The sequence below is a fragment of the Pongo abelii genome, chromosome 7, assembly GCF_028885655.2.
Source record: "Pongo abelii isolate AG06213 chromosome 7, NHGRI_mPonAbe1-v2.0_pri, whole genome shotgun sequence".
NCBI lineage: Eukaryota > Metazoa > Chordata > Mammalia > Primates > Hominidae > Pongo > Pongo abelii.
Window position 1 is genome coordinate 115,006,776 of NC_071992.2, and position 24,038 is coordinate 115,030,813.

Below are 24,038 nucleotides of genomic sequence, written 5' to 3' on the forward strand. Positions count from 1 at the left end.
CATTGTTTAGGAGAGGATTATAAGGATTATTAAGATTAATCATTAAAGATGACCAAGACAGCTTGGATTGAAAATAGTGTTTTAACATATAAACAACAAATAGGGGAAAAATTAAGAACCTTTTTATTTATTTTGCACTTACGTAGAGATGGATGTTGTTTAAAGGCTTTCATTAAGTAATTTTTTCTTTTGCTAGAGCCATAAATAAGAATTCTTTGGAGATTGTCAAGTAGTTTGTTTTGATATCAGCTAAAGAAAGAAAAATTTATAGTTTTCAACTACTAGTTATTAATATTTTTTGAATGCTGTTTGAGAATGCAAATTATGAAAATTGGTTATGTAGTTTTTAGAGCTAAAAAATAAAATTATGTTGATCTTATCTCCTGTAGCTACCATAAACTGCATATATTAAAAAAAATTTTTCTTAATTCTTGAATATGATCGATGGTTTTCTTTTTCTTTCTTTAAAATAAAAATAGGATGACCATGAAAGCTGTGGTTCTAATTCTACCAACCGTAGTACTGCTGAGAACACAAAATCATCAATCAAACCGCGGAGAATTCAGCAGGCTGCTCCTACAGATCCTGACTTACCACCAGGTAACTTCTAATGGGATCGATAAAACCAAATTTCAATTTTTGGCCGGGCATGGTGGCTCATGCCTGTAATCCCAGCACTTTGGGAGGCTGAGGCGAGTGGATCACTTGAGGTCAGGAGTTCGAGACCAGCCTGGCCAACATGGTGAAGCCATGTCTCTACTAAAAATACAAAAATTAGCCGGATGTGGTGGTGTGCACCTGTAATCTCAGCTACTCAGGAGGCTGAGGCAGGAGAATCACTTGAACCCGGGAGACGGGGGTTACAGTGAGCCAAGATCATGCCACTGCATTCCAGCCTGGGTGACAGAGTGATACTCTGTCTCAAAAAAAAAAAAAATTGATCATTGTTTTAGTCCTTTGTAGAATATATATTTTTAGTATCATAAAACTTTTAAGCTATATGTGCATATGTACTTGCTGCATGACTTCAGAACAAATTGGGTCCTGGGATTACGGGTGTAAACAACTGTACCAAGCCCAAGCTACTTTTATCTTGAGACTCTGGTATCTTTTAGGCCAGACTTTGTATTCTGCTGCTTTCAGCCTTTTCAAGAGGAAAGAGTCTGGAGAAGACCTATCTGCTTCTTAATATCCCCAGGCTGGAAGTGATGCATATTCCTCTGATCAAATTTCATTGAGGAAAACTATTTGCAGGGATATTACTTATGAATTAGAAGTTAAATCTCAGTAGCAATTCCACATTCCTGAAGTGGGAGCACAAATTATTGATGGATAACTAGCTTCTCTGCCATACAGGTGTTCTTTCTTATTAATGTATCAATCCATTCTTAAATGGATTATGCTTCAAACTATTATTTTGTTAATAACCTTCAAGATAGCTGATGTTTATATTTTATTACAGAAAACGTGATCATTAGAGAGCCTTTATTTTATTTTAATTTGACTGAATTTCACATTATTGTTTAGTGGAGACAGGCTGTTTATTTCCCTAAATGTGTATCACTATTTGAATAATATACTAGAGCAGCTCATCGAGGGCTATTTTTGCCCTCAAAGAATTAACTGTTTAGGATAGGAGCCTTTTAAACTATCAATCACAGTACAAAGCCAAAAGAAGATGAGCTCTAATGAACCACAAGTAATATCTTTTGGGCACTGAAAGGAGGGAGTTGTCATGTCCAGGTGTGAGTGGCTTCTGAACACACACATGAAACAGAGGCAAGACAGATCAAAAATGAAAGTATGGGAGATAATATAAGAGACAAATAGTAGCCAAAAATAAATCTGTATCTTTGGTATAAAAATGAGGCAAAAATAAGAAAACTAAAGACAAAAAACATTAGCGGAGATAGGTAATAAAGATACTAAATTATAATAAAAGATATAGTTCTCCAGAAGATACACATTGACTTTGTATGGACCTAACAATGTGACTTTGAAATGTCATAAATCAAGCAGGAAAAAAAAATCTCCAGATTAGTTCACTGGATATCAAAATTTTGTTTTAGTAGATACATGTAAACTCTGCACTAGGCACATAAGACAGTATACATTTCTTTTGATGCACACATTGAGTATCTACAGATATTAACAAAGACTTGGTTGAAAAGGAAGTCTTGAGAAATTTCAAAGCATCACTATCATGTATCTTTCTGACCACAATGTGATTAAATTAGATTATAATTATTGATGTGGTTGTATTTACTTCTGCCATTTCATTTGTTGTTTTTCTTTGTTCACTCTGTTTTCTGTTCCTGTTTTCCATCTCATGCCTACTATTTACTTTTTAAGAGCCCTAAAGTAGCTGCTCCATACGTTCTCTCCAGGTTTTATGGCTGCAGTCACTGGGAAAGACAGGGTGGAGTGCTTACTTTATCTTACCCAGAACTGAAACTGGTTAACATTGTGGTGTACAACCTTTTAGAGAGTCTTTTCTTCCTTTACACACACACACTCACACATATGCACACACAAACAATTTTTTATAACCTAAATTTTTCATTTACTGTTATGCCAAAAACATATTTCCAGGCCATTCACATTTTTTACATTGTTATTTCAATCAATGGCATACAATCCTGTTGTATAACTCTTCTACAGTTTATTTAACCAGTCCTTTTTTTTGGTTTGATATTTAGGTTATTTGTTATTTTTAGTTTTGTAAAATGCTTTAGCAAACATATGTAGGTAAGTCTTTGCATACACCTCTGTTTATTTCTTTAGGAAAAATCCTTTCCAATATATAGAGTCAAAACTTGTGAGCACTTTTAAGGTTTTTGGCATAAAATGGCTAAATTACTCTGTGAAAAGTTTGTAACAATACTTTATTCCAATCATATTTTTAGTGTAATGCTGTTTTTTATTATTAAAAAACATCTCTTAAAACTTTTATAGGTGGAAAATGCTATCATATATTTTATTGCTAATTGGGATTTCCATTTTTACCATTTTCTTTTTATCACTTTTTTGTTAGGAAAGCTAATTTTTATATTTTGTTAGCTGACCAGTATTCAGTATTTTTTAGTCGCTTCTTTTGGAGTTTCTATATAGAAAGTACCGTCATCTTTGTGAAATGACTTTTTTCCCTTCTTTGCAATACTTATACACTAATTTCTCTTTTTTCCCTTTATTTCATTGTCTAGAACTTCTGTGACCATCTTAAATAATATAGTATCACCAACTCACATCGGTTTTTTTAGCTCCTACAGTAATTGCCCAAAATTATTATCTAGTTATTAAATCTGATAAATGTTTTTAATTCATATTTTATTGGGCCTGTCTATAACATTGACAATAAAGATTTTTTATTCTTGCCCTTTTAACAAAGTTTTTATTTTGAAATAATTTCAGCATTTCATAAAAGACAAGAACATTCTAAAGAACTTATTTTCCCTTTAACCATTTGAGCATAAATTTCCTGTCTGATTCTACATAACACTCAAATAAATTTTACACCAAAAACTTGACTACGATGTTTTTATGTACTGTAACCAAGTCATCAACCATGGAATTTCTGATTATGAACAACTTGGCTTCCCAGTGACCACATCAAGATGAATCAATTGCAGATGGTGTCTGTTTGTAACCAAAATTTTTTGATACATGCCGTTTAAGACTCTCAGAGAAATAAATAAGATACAATCTTTTTTCTCTAGGACATCACAGTTTATCAGAGAAGATAAGCATACATATACATAAAAAAATGACTAATAGTAACATAAGCCCAAGAAAAGTGGTAGAGACATTTCTCTTTAATGTTGAGATGTAGGATGGAGGACATTGGAGAAGACAATATAAGGCGGAGGAAAATTATACTGCACCTGAACAAGAAGTGCGAATGGACAAAAAGTGTTGTAAAAAGGAGGAAGAACATGAGTAAAGTTAGTGAAAATTAGTGTTTTCATCTGGGCCTGTGGATATAGATGTATGTTTGGAAGAAGGGGTTATATGAGGTATGGGGAGAGGTAGATAATAAGAATTTCTGCAGAAAGGTTGACTAGTAGCAGGCTGTTTTAGAGCCATCTAATATTACATCCTGTAGGTTCTCATCCTTAGTGTGACTTTCTATTTTCAGATGCTTGTTGAGTAGACCCGGATGATGAACAAATGTACTCCCAGGGAGTCTCTAAGTATGGAGTGATGAGAGCTATAAGATCTACTTGACACTATCTTGTACTTTGCTTAGAACTAAGTTACTGTGAGGGATTATAGAGATGGTTTGTCATTTATTTCACTGATAAGTTTCTGTTACTTATTTTGACATTGCATTTTTAATAAGGAAACAGCGATAGTCTTCTACAGAAGTAGTTCTTTTGATATTTGATTCTTTTACTTTGGTGAACTGGCTTATTCATCTTAATTTGTACTTCAGTTTTATAATACAAAATGGAAAGAAAAAAATATATATATATATTTTGAGACAGGGTTTCACTCCTGTCACCCAGGCTGGAGTGTGATGGTGCAACTTTGGCTCATTGCAACCTCCGCCTCTGGTGCTCAAGCGATTCTCTTGCCTTAGCCTCCTGAGTAGCTGGGACTAAAGGCACATGCCACGACACCCAGTTAACTTTTGTATTTTTGTAGAGATGGGGTTCTACCATGTTGCCCAGGCTGATCTCGAACCCCTGAGCTCAAATGATCTGCCTGTTTAGGCCTCCCAGAGTGCTGGGATTATAGGTGTGAGCCACCATGCCCAGCCAGAAAATATTTTTAAAAAGATGAACAATCCATCAGTAGTGTTCTATCAGTTAAAATACATATTGTGTTTTGTTTCTATTACTTTGCATTATACTTCTGTGCTATTTTTGATACTGTTTTAAAGATAATAAAAACTCATGAATGCTTATGTGGTTTTTAAGAATACTGTATTGGCCAGGCATGGTGGCTTATGCCTGTAATCCCAGTACTTTGGGAGGCCAAGGAGGGTGGATCACAAGGTCAGGAGTTCGAGACCAGCCTGGCCAACATGGTGAAACCCCATCTCTACTAAAAAAATACAAAAATTAGCCTGGCGTGGTGGCACGTGCCTGTAATCCTAGCTACTCAGGAGGCTGAGGCAGGAGTATCACTTGAACCTGGGAGGCGGAGGTTGTCGTGAGCTGAGATCATGCCATTGTACTCTAGCCTGGGCAATAGAGAGAGACTTGTCTCAAAAAAAAAAAAAAAAGAGTTCCCTGTTCATGACAGGTTTTTGAGAAATAGGGAAACCAATATTAGTCATGCTCACTTGACTTCTTGGAAACATTTTTATTTTTATTTATTTATTTTTGAGATGGAGTCTTGCTCTGTCGCCCAGGCTGGAGTGCAGTGGCACGATCTTGGCTCACTGCAAGCTCCGCCTCCCGGATTCACACCATTCTCCTGCCTCAGCCTCCTGAGTAGCTGGGACTACAGGCGTCCACCACCACGCCCGGCTAATTTTTTTGTATTTTTAGTAGAGACGGGGTTTCACCGTGTCAGCCAGGATGGTCTTTTGACCTCGTGATCCGCCTGCCTCGGCCTCCCAAAGTGCTGGGATTACAGGCGTGAGCCACCGCTCTTGGCCCTATTTTTATTTTTAAAATCTGCATTGAGTAGTAATAATATGGGGTTATGTACATTCTAAGGTTAAAATGTTGATACTTAGAATTTCTTTTGGAGGTCTCGTTTATTAAGAATTATTTTAGCATCTACTCATGAAAGAGTAATTGTTACTTTAAATGTATTAATATTTTGAATGTTAATTTTATAGCATGCAATAATTGGCACTCTAAAAGCTGCTAATAGTTTCTACATAGGAGAAAACCTCGAATCTAAGTTGTATTACATTTCTTTCCTATTTGCATCATTGGGAATGAATGAAGGAGTTGGGTTTTGCAAACATGTTATGGTTGAATAGATTTAAGTAAGCTTTCTCCCAGCAGGCTTTAGTGTAGGTGTTAACAATGTCAGATGCTGACAGAAGTTGATTCTGTTTTGTCCAGTAAAATTCTAGGTTAAAGAATACAAGCATATGGTTATTTCATGAAATAGCTAAAATTTTAATTACCTTTTAAATAGTTTTCTTTAATAGCGGAAATGCATTACCTTTTAGTTAGCTTTTTACAGTGGAAAAGATTAATTTTTTTTTCTCCTGGCTTTTAAAATGCTTTTTATAAAGTGTTATTTATATTTTTAACTAAATTACTCAATAATGTATCCATGTACACACTTACGTGAGAAACATAAGTGAGATTATGGAGTATTCCTCAGTAGCATGAAATTAAAAGAAAAATTTTGGAGATTCTAAGCAAGCCATGGAGAAATAGAATGTTCATTAATTACTTTTAGTGTTTTGAGTTAACCCGTATTTCTGTTTCTGTTTCTTATTTCCCTGTGTTCTTATTCTACTTTTATACATTCTCCTTCCTTCCATACTTTTGTTTTTTCATTTTTCTGTCTTCTTCATGGTAGTATTTAAAAAATATTTCAACTCTTCCCGTCTACATTTTCTTCTTCATTCATGTTTTCCTCTCTACTCTATTTTAACATTAACTATTAGTAAGTGAATAGAGTTGAATCCATTATGATGGTCATGTTTCTTCTATCCCAGGCATAACTTTTAAATATTTTTATGGCTAAACTGGGAAGAGATGAAAGTAGCTGGTTTAAAAAGAAGCTTAAGCTTAAAGAAGACCATCTTCTAATATACTGTATAATCAGCATATAGTAACATTGCTTCATTTTGGAAAATGTTTATATAATACAATAAGCAAAAATCAAACAAAGTACTTGTAGAATAGGATAATCATTGTATGGGATCTAGTATTATGTTATCAAAAATATATATGGTCTTTGTGGTTTCTCTTAGTATGTGAATACTTCACTATAGAACTTCTTGATAATGACATTTGTTGGGGTCGATCTGCTACTTATTACCTGTGTCACTTTGGCAAGCCTTTTAACCTATCTGAACTTTAGTTTCTCTTTGGGAAATATGCTAAATAATACCCACTTTTCTCATACATTAATTTCAATAACATTTTAAGAAATAATTATTTACTGAGAGATTTGTGGCTAATTAAATTCTTTTTTTCTATTTTATAGGTTATGTGCAGAGTCTGATTAGACGAGTTGTAAATAATGTAAACATTGTGATAAATAATCTCATACTAAAATATGTTGAAGACGATATCGTTCTTTCTGTCAACATCACTTCTGCAGAATGTTATACAGTAGGTGAATTATGGGATCGTGCATTCATGGATATTTCTGGTGAGTAAATATCAAGAATACTGTATATTTTTCCATAATTGAAACAATTACCTTAACTCTTAACCCTTCTTTGGGCCAACCGAGTTGCTGGTAAATGTTATCAAATCTTCATCCTCCAGTGTGGGAAAAAAATGCACATATACAAAATGTTGCATATAATTACAGGAGGTTAGTAGACACTCCAAATTCAGAAATCTATATTTGTGGTTTTTGTTCGTTTGTTTGTTTTTGAGACAGGGTCTGGCTCTGTTGCCCAGGCTGGAGTGCAGTGGTGTGATCTCAGCTCACTGCAGCCTCTGCCTCCCGGGCTCAAACAATCCTCTCACCTCAGACTCTTGAGTAGCTGGGACTACAGGCACGTGCTGCTACGCCTGGCTATTCTTTTTTTTTTTTTTTGAGATGGAGTCTTGCTCTGTCACCCAGGCTGGAGTGCAGTGGTGCAATCTCGGCTCACTGCAAGTTCCGCCTCCCCGGGTTCATACCATTCTCCTGCCTCAGCCTCCCGAGTAGCTGGGACTACAGGCGCCTGCCATCATGCCTGGCTAATTTTTTGTATTTTTAGTAGAGATGGGGTTTCACCATGTTAGCTAGGATGGTCTCCATCTTTTGACCTTGTGATCCGCCTGCCTCGGCCTTCCAAAGTGCTGGGATTACAGGTGTAAGCCACCATGCCTGGCCAAATTTTTGTGTTTTTTTGTAGAGACAAGGTTTTGCCACATTGCCCAGGTTGGTCTTGAACTCCTGAGCTCTAGCGATTTGCCTGCCTTGGCCCCCCAAAGTGCTGAGATTACAGGAATGAGCCACCATGCCTGGCCTATACTTGTTTTTTAATACTTTTAATTTTCATTCTTTCTTACTTGCCACATGCTTGTTTCAAATGTGATGTATAATACAGTCATGCATTGCTTAACAACAGGGACATATTCTGAGAAATGCATCTTAGGCGATTTTGTTGTTATGCAAACATCATAGAGTGTACTTACACAAACCTAGATGGTATAGCCAGTACACACCTCAGGTATATGGTATAGGCTATTATTGCTCCTAGGCTGCAAACCTGTACAGCATGTTACTGTGCTGAGTATTGTAGGTAGTTGTAACACAGTGGTATTTGTGTATCTAAAAACAGAAAAGGTATAGTAAAAATATAGTATTATAATCTTATGGGACAGCCATCATAGATATATGGTCTGTTGTTGACTTAGGTATTGTTATGCAGTGCATGACTATATTTTATAGTACCATGGGTTGTAGCAATAAAAGTTAAATGATATTTAGTTTGAATTGTTTATGTTTTTGAAAGGTGAAAGGCATCATGTTGCATTTACAAAGCTTGGTGAAGGCAAGGCAGTATATCTGATTGATTTATGTTTTAGGCTTGTGTGTTCCAAAGCACATTTGGAATTTCTTTCTTCTTTTCCTCCCCTCTCCCCACCGTCCCCCCTCCCCTCTCCCTTTCATCCTCCCTTCCCTTTCCTTGCTTCTCCCCTGCCCCCTTCCCTCTTCCCCGTTTCCTTTTTGAGAAGGGGTCTCATTCTGTTGCCCAGGCTGGAGTGCAGTGGTGCTATCTTGGCTCACTGCAGCCTTGACTTCCTGGGCTCGGGTGATCCTCCCATCTTTTTTTATTTTTTTTATTTTTTTTATTATACTTTAAGTTTTAGGGTACATGTGCACAATGTGCAGGTTCTTAGCCTCCCAAGTAGCTGGGACCACAGGTGTGCACTATCATGCCTGGCTAATTTTTGTATTTTTTTGTAGAGATGGGGTTTTGCCCTGTTGCCCAGGCTGGTCTCAAACTCCTCGGCTCAAGCGATCCACCCGCCTTGGCCTCCCAAAGTGTTGGGATTACAGGTGTGAGCCACCATGGGAGGCCTGGAATTTCTTGGTTATCCTGAAGCCTCTTTTTATCTCTTTTTAATATTTAGTCATATATTCATTTATTCATCATAAATCCCAGTTAAAGGGTTAAAGCAAAATGAAATTGAGCCTCAAGAGTATTTAACTTGCCTGATTAAGGCATACAACTAGGAATTAGCAGAACTGGAATAGAGTTTTATTATTATGTATTTTCTAAGCTTTAGTCTTCACATTTAACAAAAGGAGAGTAGTTCTGATTTTACAACTTTGTTATGAGCATAAATAAGAGTGTAGGTAAGGCCCAAGCATCATTTCTTATATATCGTTAATGCCTCCTTTGCATCTTCTGTGGAAAGAAATATTTGATTAAAAGGCTGGAAGAAGCAGCTATGGAAAATAGAAAACGAATAGAACTGGACAATGTAGGATTGTATTAATGAGTTGACATTTTTGGTGAAGACATTTTATTTTAATTAATTAATTAATTAATTTTTTTGAGACAGAGTCTCGCTCTGTCACCCAGGCTGAAGTGCAGTGATGCAATCTTGGCTCACTGCAACTTCTGCCTCCTGGGTTCAAGCGATTCTCCTGCCTCAGCCTCCCAAGTAGCTGGGACTCTAGGCCCCTGCCAACATGCCTGGCTAATTTTTATATTTTTGGTACAGACGGGGTTTCACCATGTTGGCCAGTCTGGTCTTGAATTCCTGACCTCAAGTGATCTGCCTGCTTCAGCCTCCTAAAATGCTGGGATTACAGGCATGAGCCACTGTGCCCACCCAGAAATTTAATTTTAGTATAGAAGCAATTTAGTATAGTATAGAAATTTAATTTAGTATAGAAGCAATGCCAGTTTTACTTTGGGAAATTATTTATGGTGAATTAGAATTCTGGATCAGGAGTTGGAAGATCTTAGTTGGAATCTTCTCTCCACTGCTAATTTATAGTGCAAACTTGGATGAGTCATTTATAAAATGACTGCTTCTAACTTGCCAATGTACTCTTCAGAAGCAAATATACCATATGAAAGCTCATGATGATGGTGGTGATAAAGACAGTGAAAATAGTATCTTCTGTTTATTTAGTACCAGGGCTAGTGTTACATATTTTATATTAATTATCTTGTTTAACCCTTTAACTCTCTGAGGAAGAAACTATTATTTTCCCTTTTATTAGTTTTTTTAAATAATTTTTTTTTAATTGAAGCATAACATGCAAGAAAGAAAGAGCATTAAGCAAAAACACATAGCTGGCCGGGTGTAGTGGCTCACGCCTGTAATCCCAGCATTTTGGGAGGCTGAGGCGGACGGATCACCTGAGGTCAGGAGTTTGAGACCAGCCTGACCGACATGGTGAAACACCATCTCTACTAAAAATACAAAAAAAATTAGCTGGGCATGGTGGCAGGTGCCTGTAATCCTAGCTACTTGGGAGGCCGAGGCAGGAGAATTGCTTGAACCCGGGAAATGGAGGCTGCAGTGAGCTGAGAATGTGCCACTGCACTCTAGCCTTGGTGATAGAGTGAGACTCTACCTCAAAAAAAAAAAAAAAAAACAACCCCAAAACAAACAAACAAAAAACCCACATAACTAAACGACATACCACAAAATGAACATACTCTTGTAAACACCACCAAGCTCAAGAGATTGAACAATATCAGCACCCAGAAGTGCTTGTTATACATATACTCACTTACTACTGCCCCTTCTTTCCCCAGAGCAACCACTTTACTGACATCTGACACCATAGTAGGGTTTTGACTCTTGTTAAATTTTTATATGAATGGAACCATATGTATTTTTGGCCTAGATTATTTTGCTCAATATTATGTAAGTGAAATTTATTCAGGTTTTTGTTTGTAACAATAGTTCATTTCTGTGTGTATATATCTATTCCCTCTCCCTGCACAATCAGGTGAGCAAGGGTTGGGGTTCTGCCTGCACTGGTCTTTCATGGATATATGTGGGATGGCGAGTTTGCAGGTCTGGTCCGTGTTGTGAATAAAACATTTTTTTGCTCAGTGTACCATTGATATAGATTTAATTATGTCCAGTTTTGGCTATAACGAATAATGCTATAGCGAACATTTTCATACATGTCCTTTGGTGGACATATACATACATTTCTGTTGGGTATATGCCTAGGAGTGAAATTACTGGGTCATAGTGTAGGCCTATGTTAAGCTTCAGAGATACTGACAAATAGTTTTTTCATAGTAGTAATGCCACTTTTTTTACTAACAAGTAATGCATGAGGCTGTATTAAAATATTGCAGTTAAAATAAGAATTGTAATATCTTTATAAGGGTAAAAAGGCAAGCCACAGATGGAAGTGTATATTCTTGATGCTTAAAACTCACAACATACTTATATCCACAATATATAACTTCTATAAATCAATAAGAAAAAAATAGACAACTCAATAGAAAAATGGACAAGAGACTTGAACAAACACGTAAAAAAGAGTATACCCCAAAGACCAATAAACATAAGATGTTCAATTAACACCAAATCAGATTGCACTAAATACTTGCCATAATGGATTAAAAAATAAAATAATTGGGCCATCTATTCCTTCTCCTTTAACTCATTCCTTCCCCTTACGTATTTTTTTTTTATAATTTCCAAGACTTTTATTTCAGTATAAAGGTCTTCAGAATATCTAATCTTTTCTACTATTAGAGGCAGAATCCTATCATCTCCCATGTGGTTGACATTCAAGTTGTTCTAAAATATTGACATTGCCCATAATGCTGGAATGTACATCCTTTTTTATGTTTCCTCGTTACATGTTTGAATTCTGTAAATTATGATTAGGAAAAGAATAACTGAGTATATAAACATTCAGTTATGTTTTATATTGCTGAATTGTTCTCTAAAATGGTTAAATCAATTTATTACCATCCATACTATCTGTGAGAATTAATATTTCTTTTTATTCCTTTCAAAGTTGTATTTTAGGTTGAGGGGGTACATGTGCAAGTCTGTTACTTGGGTAAATTGCATGTTGCATGCATTTGTCACTCAAGTAATGAGCATAGTACCTAATGGTTAGTCTATTGATTCTTACCTTCCTCCCACCCTCCACCCTCAAGTAGGCCTTGGTATTTATTGTTCCCTTCTTTGTGTCCATGTATACTCAGTGCTTAGCTCCCACTTATAATTGAGAACATGCAGTGTTTGATTTTCTGTTCCTGCATAATTTGCTTAGGATAATGCCTTCCAGCTCTATCCATACTGCTGCAAAGGACATGATTTCATCCTTTTTTATGGCTATGTAGTATTCGATGGTGTATATGTCTTGTATTTTCTTTATCTAGTTCACTGTTGTTGGGCATCTAGGTTGATTCCATGTCTTTGCTACTGTGTATAGTGCTGCAATGAACATACACATGCGCGTGTCTTTATGGTAGAAAGATATATATTCAAAAGCATGTTGCCTATGCTTTTGAGGTCTTAGTCATAAATTCTTTGCCTAGAGCAATGTCAGGTCTTACATTTAAGTCTTTAATCTATCTCGAGTTGATTTTTGTAAATAGTGAGAGATAAGGGTCTAGGTTTGTTCTTCTGCATATAGATATCCAGTTTTCCCAGCACCATTTATTGAAGAGACTGTTCTTTTCCTCAGTGTGTTCTGTTGGCCCCTATATAGAAAATCAGTTGGCTGTAAATGCATGGATTTATTTCTGGGTTTTTGATTTTATTCCATTGGGCTATGTGTCTTTTTTTATGCCAGTACCATGCTGTTTTGGTTATTATTGCTTTTAGTATATTTTAAAGTCAGGGAGTATGATGCCTCCAGCTGTGTTCTTTTTGCTTGGGGTTGCTTTGAGTATTTAGGGTCTTTGTGGTTCCATAAAAATTTTAGGATTGCTTTTTCTTATGTCTGTGAAAAAATGTCATTGGTATTTTGATAGGTATTGCATTGATTTCGTAGATTGCTTTGGATAGTGTGGAAATGATTTTGGAAGAATTCCCTCCACTTCAATTTTTTGGAACAGTTTGTGAATATTGGTATTAGTTCTTTAAATGTTTGATAGAATTTGACAGTGAATCCAAAGGCTTTTCTTTGATTGCTTTCTCCAGGTTTTGGAAGTTTTCTCTATTTCTTTGAATAAGCTTCCTACCCTCTTTTTAAAAATAGTATTCTTATTTGTTGTATTTTGGGTTTGCTGTTTTCAATCAATACTACGCTTTTAATATTTCTATATATTGGCGTATATAGTTGTAGAGCCCTAATTTCAGTGATGAATAATATTTTACTGATTAAATTGTAGCACATTTCTAAAGTAAGTACCAGAAACTAGAATTCATTTTCTAAGTTTTTGAAATATAGTTGCTGTCATATTTTGTGTTTAAGAAAAAAACGCTTTTAAAACAGTAATGTCCTCTTTCACTGAATAATAATTGTCTGGGGTCTAGGGTATCCTTGAAATATGAATACTTCACTTTTTCTTTTCTTTTTTTTTTTTTTTAAGAGAGAGTCTTACTCTGTTGTTCAGGCTGGAGTGCAGTGGTGTGATCTTGGCTCACTGCAAGCCCCATCCCTGGGTTCAAGCCATTCTTGTGCCTCAGTCTCCTGAGTAGCTGTGATTTTCTGCATTTGCCACCACACCCAGCTAATTGTTGTATTTGTAGTAGAGATGGTGTTTCACCACTTTGCCCAGGCTGGTTTTGAACTCCTGGTCTCAAGCAATCCGCCTTGGCCTCCCAAAGTGCTGGGATTATAGGCATGAACCACCATGCCTGGCCTGAATAGCTTACATTCTTATAGCACAGTAGATAAGAACATGCACTCTGCAGTAAGGTTGCCAGAGTTTGAATTACAGCTCTGATCTTTATAAACTGTATAACAATAGACAAACTATTACCACTGTGCCTCAGTTTTCACATTTTTTAACAGGACCGTGTAAATATTGTCAGATAAGAGATGTAAAAGACTTAGTGTAGTATCTGAGTAATAGCAAATACTCAGAAAATGATAATTGTTATCATAAAGAGAGAGAAGGAAACATCTACAGGATATCTTTTTTTTTTCTCATTTCTAGTCCTACTATTGTAATTTCTTAATTTGTGTACATATATAATATTAGTAACTAAATCATTATTCATATAATATGTAAATTTGAAATATGGTAGTCATATATCTTTTTCAACTAACAGACAACTTTGAAATTTATCTGCAAATAATACTGTTCAGACACATCTTCTTTAATTTCTACTTTTTAAAAACTTATGTTGAATTAATTAGAAGTTGCCACGATATACTCAGAAATAGTGTTATAACCTGAACTAAAACACATTTTATTGTTTTTTAAATTCCCATGGCTAACTTAAAATCACTGGGCAAGTAGATTTGGGCCTGATATTTACCTAGGAATTGCTTATCAGTTAAGAAATAAGAAATATTGATTTGCTAAAGGCTTCATTTCATACTTTTATACTTTACCATCAATTGTTTTATTTTTATTCCTTTGAAAATATACTCTAGACTGTTATTGGTGATTTGTTTATTAGTTAATGTGGTGTTGTCCACTAGACCTTTCTGTGATAATACAAGTGTTTTATATCTTCTTTTTCCAATATGGTAGCCACTAGCCATGTGTGGCTGTTGAGCACTTGAAATATAGCTAGTGCAACCAAGGACCTTAATTTTTATTTTTATATAATTTTAATTAATTTAAATAGCCACATATGGCTGGTGGCTACCATATTGGATAGTGCAAGTTTAGAGTAGCAGTGAGTTTTTTTAATATAAAATGAATGTTACATGAATGACTTCTTCAAAAAATTATCTTTAATATGGATTCTTAAGAATTTTATTGTTATCTCATTGTGTAAGAGAACTGTAGTGAAATTTTTCATAATTAAAAAAATTTGTAGTTAATGTGCCATGCAGATTGGGGGCAAACTAATTAGGTCGCTGATTCTTCATATATAAAATGGGGAGAATTGTGCCTATTTCATAAAGTTGTTGGAAGATTTAAATTGTATAATAAAATGAAAAGTTCATTGCATATGGTCTGGCATTATGTATTAAATGCTCCATGAATCTTATTTTCTATTATTATTAATTTTATTACTATTTATACTAATAAATAATAGTTGCCTTTCCCCTGCTAATTTTCCTTTTTACTTAAAATGTTTTCTTTTCTTTTTAGCAACTGATTTGGTGCTGAGAAAGGTTATCAATTTTTCTGACTGTACAGTTTGTCTTGATAAACGGAATGCCAGTGGTAAAATAGAATTTTACCAGGATCCTTTATTGTACAAATGTTCCTTCAGAACTCGTCTTCATTTTACATATGATAACCTAAATTCCAAGATGCCATCTGTTATTAAAGTAGGTATCTCTTTTTTTTGCAGTTAAGTTGCATGTCTTTATTTTGTTTATTGACTCTTGTGGATGCTAATCATTATTAACAAATGAAGAAATTAACCTTGTAAATATGTATGCCATTTGTTTTTATAAAAATTTTATTTATGTTTATGATTTTTATGTTGTATTTATACATTTCTGTATAAAGTATTCTAGAGTTTAGAGACAACTTTTTTCTGTAATTTTTTTTTTTTAGTTTTTCCAACTGTTTATTAGTGTTTCTCTCTTCAAGTAGATAGAGGAAATAATATTAAAAGGTATATTTATACCCACAGTGGACTGCATATCAGTATTGTGTATTTCAGTTCTTACAATCTGTTCAGCATGATCTGCTGTCTATACTTTTTCTTCTCTTTACTAGGTGACTTTGTAAAGCTTGATATACTAACCTAATATTTTAGTTTATTGGTTCAAGAAGTTTTAGCTTTTGATTTATGATTTTTAAAATGTAATTAAAATCTTAGGGAGTTATTCAGGACATGTCTTTTTATTTTTTATTTGCATTTTTATTTAAGATTAAGGGATTTGTTACAAGAGTATATTGTGTGATGCTTAGGTTTGGACTCCCACTGATACCATCACCCAGATAGTGAACATAGGACCCAAAAGGAAGTTTTTCAGCCCTTTTTCCCTCTCCCTCCTTTCCTCCTTTTAGAGTCCACACTGTCTGTTGTTCCCATCTTTATGTCCATGTATACCCAAGATTTAGCTTCCACTTCTAAGTGAGAACAGGACATGTCTTTTGATACATGTGAAAATTTTCTCTCCAATGTAGTGTATGTTTTCAATGTATTTGGTTAGTATCTAAGCATAAATATTGTTGTCTTATTTAACAGTTTTCTGAACATTGTTTGTCTGCCTATCATTGTATCTTGGAAAAAGAATTCAGTGACTTCTGATCCCATTAACTAGGTTTTAATGTGGAGTAAATGTTTATTGTTGAACTACTTGCCTCTGACTGTCAAAGTTCTGTGATGGAAGGGCTGGACTTAGGTGTCTGAACACTGGTATTAACTACTGTTCCTGTTTGAGTATGGCTGTATAAAAATTAGTTTTGTTTTTGTTACCTTGTATTTTATTAAGAATATAGTATTTTCTATTTTACGTAGCCTTACTGTACTTAATATGTAAAATCTACATTTTTTTTCTTGGTAGTGCTCAGTCACCTGTGTTTTACTTTTTTCCACACGGTGTATAATGCATATTGGTTTGTTTATATTCTGTTACTTTTTCCTTCTATATTTGAATTAGCTTCTTTGGCAAAGATAAACATGGAAAAGAATTAACTCAGTAATATTGATGGCTCTGTCTCAGGGAAATACGCTTAGTTTCTATAGCCTTGGGTTTTCTAGTAAAGTTGGGGAATGTGAAGGTAAATTCAAGATACATTGAAAGCAAGTAATGGATATATGCAAGCTTACTATATAAAATACTCTTTTTGATCATTAGTGCAAATGTAATGGTCTGTTCTAGGATGTGGTTATATTAGAGGAAAGTAAAAATAGATGAGGAAAAATTTAGTGTTGGCATATAAGTAAGTTTGTGTTGTCAAAACTGATTAGTCATGACATTTCACTGAACAAGTCCCTTAACATAAATAAACTTTATAATAGTTGACAAATATGTGATATCAATGTGTTATACTCAACTGAAATCAATTTTTGAGGTTTTACTTCTTTCTTCTTTTCTTTTCTCTCTTTCTTTTTTCTCCCCTCTTCTCCCTCTCCCCACCCTTTCCCTCCCCTCTCTTTCCCTCCCCTCCCCTCCGCTCTCTCTCTTTTTTTCTCTCTCCTTCTTTCTTTACCTTCGAGGCTCCCTGTCACCCAGGCTGGAGTGCAGTGGCACAATCATACTTCACTGTATATAACCTTGAACTCCTGGGCTCAAGCGATTCTTCTGCCTCAGGTTTTCTAGTAGCTAGGACTACAGGCGCATGTCTCCATCCCTGGCTCATTTTAAATTGTTTTTTTTGTAGAGACGGAGTCTCACTGTGCAGCCCAGGCTGATCTTGAACCTCCTAGCTTCAAGTAATTCTCTTGTCTAGGCCTCCCAAAGTGCTGGGATTCCTGGCATGAGCCACCATGCCTGCCTGAGTTTTTTGTTAATACTATTGTAATGTTAAGATTTGCCATTTTGGGTTAGACCCATCATCCTTCCGAGTCCTAGTCCTAGGGAATATGTATTAAATAGATATTGTCGACCTCATTAATTACCTCACAGAGGTTTCTCAAAATGTTCCAGATACTATATTTCTTTTCTTCTTTTTTTTTTGAGATGGAGTCTTGCTCTTGTTGACCAGGCTGGAGTGCAATGGCATGATCTCGGCTCACTGCAACCTCTGCCTCCTGGGTTCAAGCGATTCTCCTGCCTCAGCTTCCCGAGTAGCTGGGATTACAGGCGCCAGCCACCAGACCTGGCTAATTTTTGTATTTTTAGTAGAGACAGGGTTTTACCCTTTTGGCTGGGCTGGTCTCAAACTCCTGACCTCATGATCCACCTGGCTCAGCCTCCCAAAGTGCTGGGATTACAGGCGTGAGTCACCGCGCCTGGCCCCTCTATTTCTTTTCAAATCTTTCACGTATGTTTATTTTGAATGTATTTGTATGTTGGGTTGGCTTTTTATAATTTTCAATTTTTTGTGTGAGATACGTATGTTCTGGTGATTATGATGTTTATGAGATACAGATCCTGTGGGTACGTAATTTATTTAACATTTCTCCTGTTTTTAGAAATTTACTTTGCAGTTTCTCAGAGCAGTGAAATTCTGTGCGTAGATCTTTGACCACATTTCCTGAGCAATTCCTTAGGAAAGATTTGTATAATTGCAAATGTCTTTTTTTTTTAAGACCTATAATCTGTATTGCCACATTGTTTCCAGAAAGATTTAACCAGGTTATACTCCCATGAACATTAAGGGGAGTGCCTATGTCATACTCTTGTTATCCTTAAATATGATCATATTTAAAAAATTGCCAACTTGTTGAACAACAAATGATATGTAATTTAATTGCTGTTTATTAGTGAAGTTAGATTTTTGAAAACACATTCACTGGTCATTTGTTATTTGTATTATCAGTTCAGGTTCTTTATCCATTTTTCTACTGAGTATTAATCTTACTCATTTTAAGGAGTTTTTAAAAAGATACTTATGACAGATTCTTTGTTATTGGTTTTGCTGACTGCTTATTACCAGTGCTATTGGTGCAATACAAGATTTAAAAGAATGTGACAGAGAAATTTCAAATTAAGGAAACCTTAGCAGACATGCATACTCCTTTCCTGCTCACCTCCCACACTCATTCCCCGTTTTCTTACCTCTTCATTGTTTATTCAGTGTATGATTATTAGGTCAGTTTTTAAAAGCTTGTGCTCATATTTGAAATATGGTATTTCACAGTCCCCCCATACAGTTTTCTCCCCTTCACATACATTTTTTTATGTGCTTTGAGCCCTAAAAATATGACGATTACCATTACTACTACTTCATCTTTCATAGACACTCAAATACATCAGTCAAAATAAACCTTCTAAGAGACTTGACTTTATGGCTTAATTGGTTTTACTCCGTGTTTTGATAACAGCAGGAAACCATTACACTGAAGTTGTGTTTATATTCCACTGATGTCTCTTTCTTTAAGGAGAACTTTGATTGCTGTATATCCTATTTGCTAGTAGTTAATCTTAGTTCTTTGTTACAATTGTTTCATTTTATCAGTTGAATAAGTTTTATGTCATTTAAATCTTATCTACAATTTGGAAAACTTTTGTTATTTAAATCTTATTTAAAATTTGTCTGAAAAATTTTTTTCAACATACATTTCACTTGTTTTTCCATATTTGACAAAAATTTTTATTATTTACATACTTTCATAGTTGTAATACTAGTCTTTTCCCCAGTTAATGTATGGTTTTAGGATGTATATGTATTCTTTGTGGTTAATAAACCTGAAAAGAATGATTAGAGTTTCACTAAAATGACATAAAATTTTTATTATTCTTGGTTTTGACAGATTGTTCTGTTTTTTTGAGGATAATACTGTTATTCTCTTAATGTTATAGAGTAGCTATTTGGTTATATAACTAACTTTGTTTCTGGAATAGTAATCTGGAAATCTAGTGTGATTATACCTTCTGCATTTATTATTCCATTTGTATGTACATTATTTATTCCATTTGTATGTACATCATTTGGTTTAATATCGTTTCTATCTAACGTGTATTGATCATCATAGCAAAATTTACTTAATTCCTAAGATCTTAGAGTAAATATTGTTTTGATTTATGTATTAAAATGTTTGGAGCATTTCTTTTATGTTATGCCATTTAAAGACTTTAAAACATTTTCTTTATGTAAAAAGTACTCTTTTTAAACATGCATTTGTTGGTGTTATGTCTTTTTCAAAATGCAGATTCATACTTTAGTAGAAAGTTTGAAACTTTCTATCACAGACCAACAACTGCCTATGTTTATTCGTATAATGCAACTTGGAATTGCTCTTTACTATGGAGAAATAGGCAATTTTAAAGAAGGCGAAATAGAGGACCCTACTTGTCATAATAAAGATATGCTAGGAAACATTACAGGTAATGTAAAACTTTATTAAACAAAAACTTTAAGACTATTCTTATATTTTACCATTGAGAAACTTCAAAAATGTATTAGATTGAGTTTTACAGTATTCTAATGAGATGGGCTGATTGTTTTTTGGTTGTTTTACACTATTTTAATTTTTTTTGTTTGTTTTGTTTTGAGACGGAGACTAGCTCTGTTGCCTGGACTGGAGTGCCGTTGTGCAATCATGGCTCACTGCAACCTCTGCCTCTCAGGCTCAGGCAGTTCTCTTGCCTCAGCCTCCCAAGTAGCTGGGATTACAGACATGCACCACCATACCTGTGTAATTTTGTATTTTTTTTTTTAGTAGAGATGGGGTTTCACCATGTTGGCCAGGCTGGTCTCAAATTCCTGACCTTGTGATCTGCCCGCCTCAGCCTCCCAAAGTGCTGGGATTACAGGCATGAGCCACTGCGCCCGGCCTACACTACTTTAATTTTATCTACATGCTGGATAACATTCTGATTTTCTCCTATATGCTAAAAATAACTTATATCTATAATAGATATAAGTGTTCAGAATGTACTACTTATTTATTTATGAATGAGGGTTTTGCTCTGTCACCCAGGCTGGAGTGCAGTGGCATGATCATGGGTCACTGCAGCCTCGACCTCCCAGGCTCAGGTGATCCTTCTACCCCAGCCTTGCAAGTAGTTAGGGCTACAGGTACGTGCCACCATGCCTGGGTAATTTTTGCCTTTTTTGTAGAGACAGGATTTTGCTATGTTGCCCAGGCTGGTCTCAAACTCCTAGGTGTAAGCGATCTGCCCGCCTCAGCATCACAAAGTGCTGGGATTACAGGCAGGAGCCACCATGCTTGACCCAGGATATACATTTGATAAAAGTTGAAGTAGTATACCTCAAGATTTCCTAGTAAATAATAGTATTGGTAATTTTTCTGCAAAAGTTCACTTAAGTTAAATTGAGTTATTTTAGTGCTGTTAATTAATGAAATGTATACTTCATTGAAGGATATGTAATGTGGGAAAATACAGAAATCATTTTGATGTATTTCTTTCCCTTAGAATTTTAAGATAAAATGGGACAGATAGACATGTCAGTAGTTAGTTAAGTATGATGTATGGTAGAATGGCAGAAAGTTTGATAAATATCATGAATGATCTGATGTAGAAAGATGAAAGGAATGACTGATTTTGACTTGGTATTGGGCCTGAGACTCAGAAAGTTTTAAGGTGATTAATTTTCATAGATAAAGCCCTAAGAGAAGGGCATTTAAAACTTAGGGGCAAATAACCCAATTAAAAATGGGCAAAGAGACATTTCTCCAAAGAAGATAAACAAATAGCAAACAAGCAAATCAAAACCTCAATGAGAGACCACTTCACAGGTACTAGATGACTATAATTAAACAATACAAAATAACAGGTATTGGTGAGGATGTGGAGAAATTGGAACTCATATAAGTTGTTGGGAGTGTAAAATGGTATAGTTGCTTTGGAAAACAATATGGCAGTTCTTCAAACCGTTAAACATAGAGTTACCATATTGACCCAGCAATTCCATTCCTACGTGTATATCAAGAGAATTGATAACATATGTCCATGTAAAAACTTATATATGAAATGTTCATGGTAACATATTCATAGTCGCCAAAAACTGGACACAATTGAAATGTCTATCAACTGATGAATGGATTATCAAATTATGGTGTATTCATACATTGGAGTATTATTTAGCTATACAAAAAATGAAATACTGATATAGGCTACAGCATGGATGAACCTTGAAAGCATTATCTTAGGTGAAAGCAGCCAGTCAAAAGATAATACATATGATATGATTCCATTAGAAATGTTCATAATAGGCAGTTCTGTAGAGGCAGGAAGTAGATTAGTAACCAGGAGTTGAGGGGAGGAGAGAATGACTGCAAATAAGTAGGTTTCTTTTTGGAATGATGAAAATGTTCTAAAATTAGATAGTGGTGATAGGAGCAAAACTTGTGACTAATTAAAAAAAAATCCCACTGAATTGTACACCTTTAAATGTTGAATTTTATGCTATTTAAACTTTATCTCATTAAAAAAATCTTACTACCTTAAAATAAAGCATAGAGAACAACATTAATCAGAGTATATAGGTATAAAACATACCTTTATTTCACACTAGAGGGTAAATTTTTGTTAGACAATGCACTTCTGAGACACTTATACCTGGAACAAACATAGCATGTAGAAGATACTTGATTTATTTTTTTCCAACTTGACAAATTTCAAATATATGGAAAAGCTGTAAGAGTTATTATAAGGTGAACACTCACAGACTTATCATCTAGAGTCTTCGATTGATATTCTGTTACATTTGCTTCATCACATATCAGTTCATCTAACATCCCTTTCCCTATTTATCAATACGATTGTTTTTGATGCCTTTCAAGTTAAGTTACATACATTGGCACACTTCACCCCTAACCCTCAGCTGCCTGTTGTTATCTAGAGTTTCTACTAAGTGGGTCTTTTAATTTTTTTTTGGAGGTTAAATCTCCAAAGTAAAATTCAATGAGTTTGAGAAATACATACACCTGTGTGATGGAAAACACTCACCAAGATATAGGTCATTAACATCTGAGATAGTTTCTTATGCCCCTTTCTAGTCATCCCCCTTTCACCTGCCTGCCTCCCTGTGAGAAAACACTGTTCTGAAGTTCCTTAAAACTGTAGATTTAGTTTTGCTGATTCTAGAATTTCATATAAATGGAAACACTCAATATGTATAAAAGGCTTCTTTCATTAAGCATAGTGTGTTTGGTATTTATCTGTGTTGTTGCATATAGCAGTCATTCTTTCCTTTTCATTGCTACATACATTGTATGAATATACCATGTGAATATACTATAGTTTATTTTACCATTCACTTGTTGATGGACATTTGGGCTGTTTTTCATTTTTGGCTATTATAAATAAAGCTTTCATAGATATTTTTGTACAAATTTCACATAGACATGTGCTATTCTTTCTCTTGGGTAAATAAGAGTGGAATTATATGTTTAGTTTTCAGAGAAACTTCCATAACTTTTTCCAATGTGGTTGTACCATTTTATATTCCTATCAACAATGTGTGATAGTTACAGTTGACCTACATCCTTGCTAACATTCAATGGTGTATTTTTTCACTTTTTTGCCATTGGGATGAGTGTGTTGTGGTATCTCATAGTTTTTTAATTTGCATTTTTTGATGGCTAATGATTTTGAATTTTTAATGTGATTATCGGCCTTTATCTGCCTTTGTGAAGTATGTGTTAAATATTTGTCCATTTAAAGCTTTTTTGTGTCTTTTTAAAATTTTATTTTACTTTATATATTTATTATTTATTTATTGACATAGTCTCACTCTGTTGCCTAGGCTGGAGTATGATGGCATGATCATAGCTCACTGCAGCCTTGAACTCCTGGGCTCAAGCAATCCTCCAGCCTCAGCCTCCCGAGTGGCTGGGACTACAGGTGCACGACACTGAGTGTGGCTGATAAATTTTTTGTTTGTTTTGTTTTTGGTTGAGGTGGGGGGTCTCACTTTGTTGCAGTAGGCTGTTCTTGAACTCCTGGCTTCATGTGATTCTCCCATCTCGGGCTCCCAAAGTGCTGGGATTATAGGAATGAGCCAGTGGGCCCAACAGGGTTTGCAACTTATATAAAACTTATTCTGAACTACAATGGCTTAAGTGTCTTGGTACTATTATTTTAGTTACTCTAGTTAATTCTTATTAAGCCTTTTCCTTCTCAGGTGAAAGAAGGTAAACATTCATAACCTATAAATGTAGAATGTTCCAAGAGTCTCCTGTCATAAGAGTTTAAAAAGTTATAAAGCTTTTTCAATAAGAAAATCTGTAAGGATGTTATTTAAAGATTTAAAGGAGTATGTGTATTTATAGATTTATCAATGGTGA

General features: G+C 34.9%; 1 protein-coding gene across 19 annotated transcripts in view; it reads left to right on the forward strand.

Annotated features, from left to right (window-relative positions):
* Positions 1 to 24,038, forward strand: part of VPS13B (vacuolar protein sorting 13 homolog B) — a 916,166-nt gene that overhangs the window by 85,918 nt on the left and 806,210 nt on the right. For 17 of the 19 annotated variants that reach the window (XR_008509424.2, XM_054519206.2, XM_054519208.2 and 14 more), the window contains 4 exons: positions 480 to 600; positions 7,126 to 7,293; positions 15,308 to 15,489; positions 19,935 to 20,109. Coding sequence is in view for 18 of the 19 variants with exons in the window: in XM_054519206.2 (XP_054375181.2) it covers positions 480 to 600; positions 7,126 to 7,293; positions 15,308 to 15,489; positions 19,935 to 20,109 (646 nt within the window). In the remaining variant the exon portion in view is untranslated. Of the gene's footprint in view, positions 1 to 479; positions 601 to 7,125; positions 7,294 to 15,307; positions 15,490 to 19,934; positions 20,110 to 23,498; positions 23,596 to 24,038 lie in introns of those variants that run through there. The other 2 variants (XM_054519211.2, XM_063726436.1) reach the window with 1 other exon arrangement.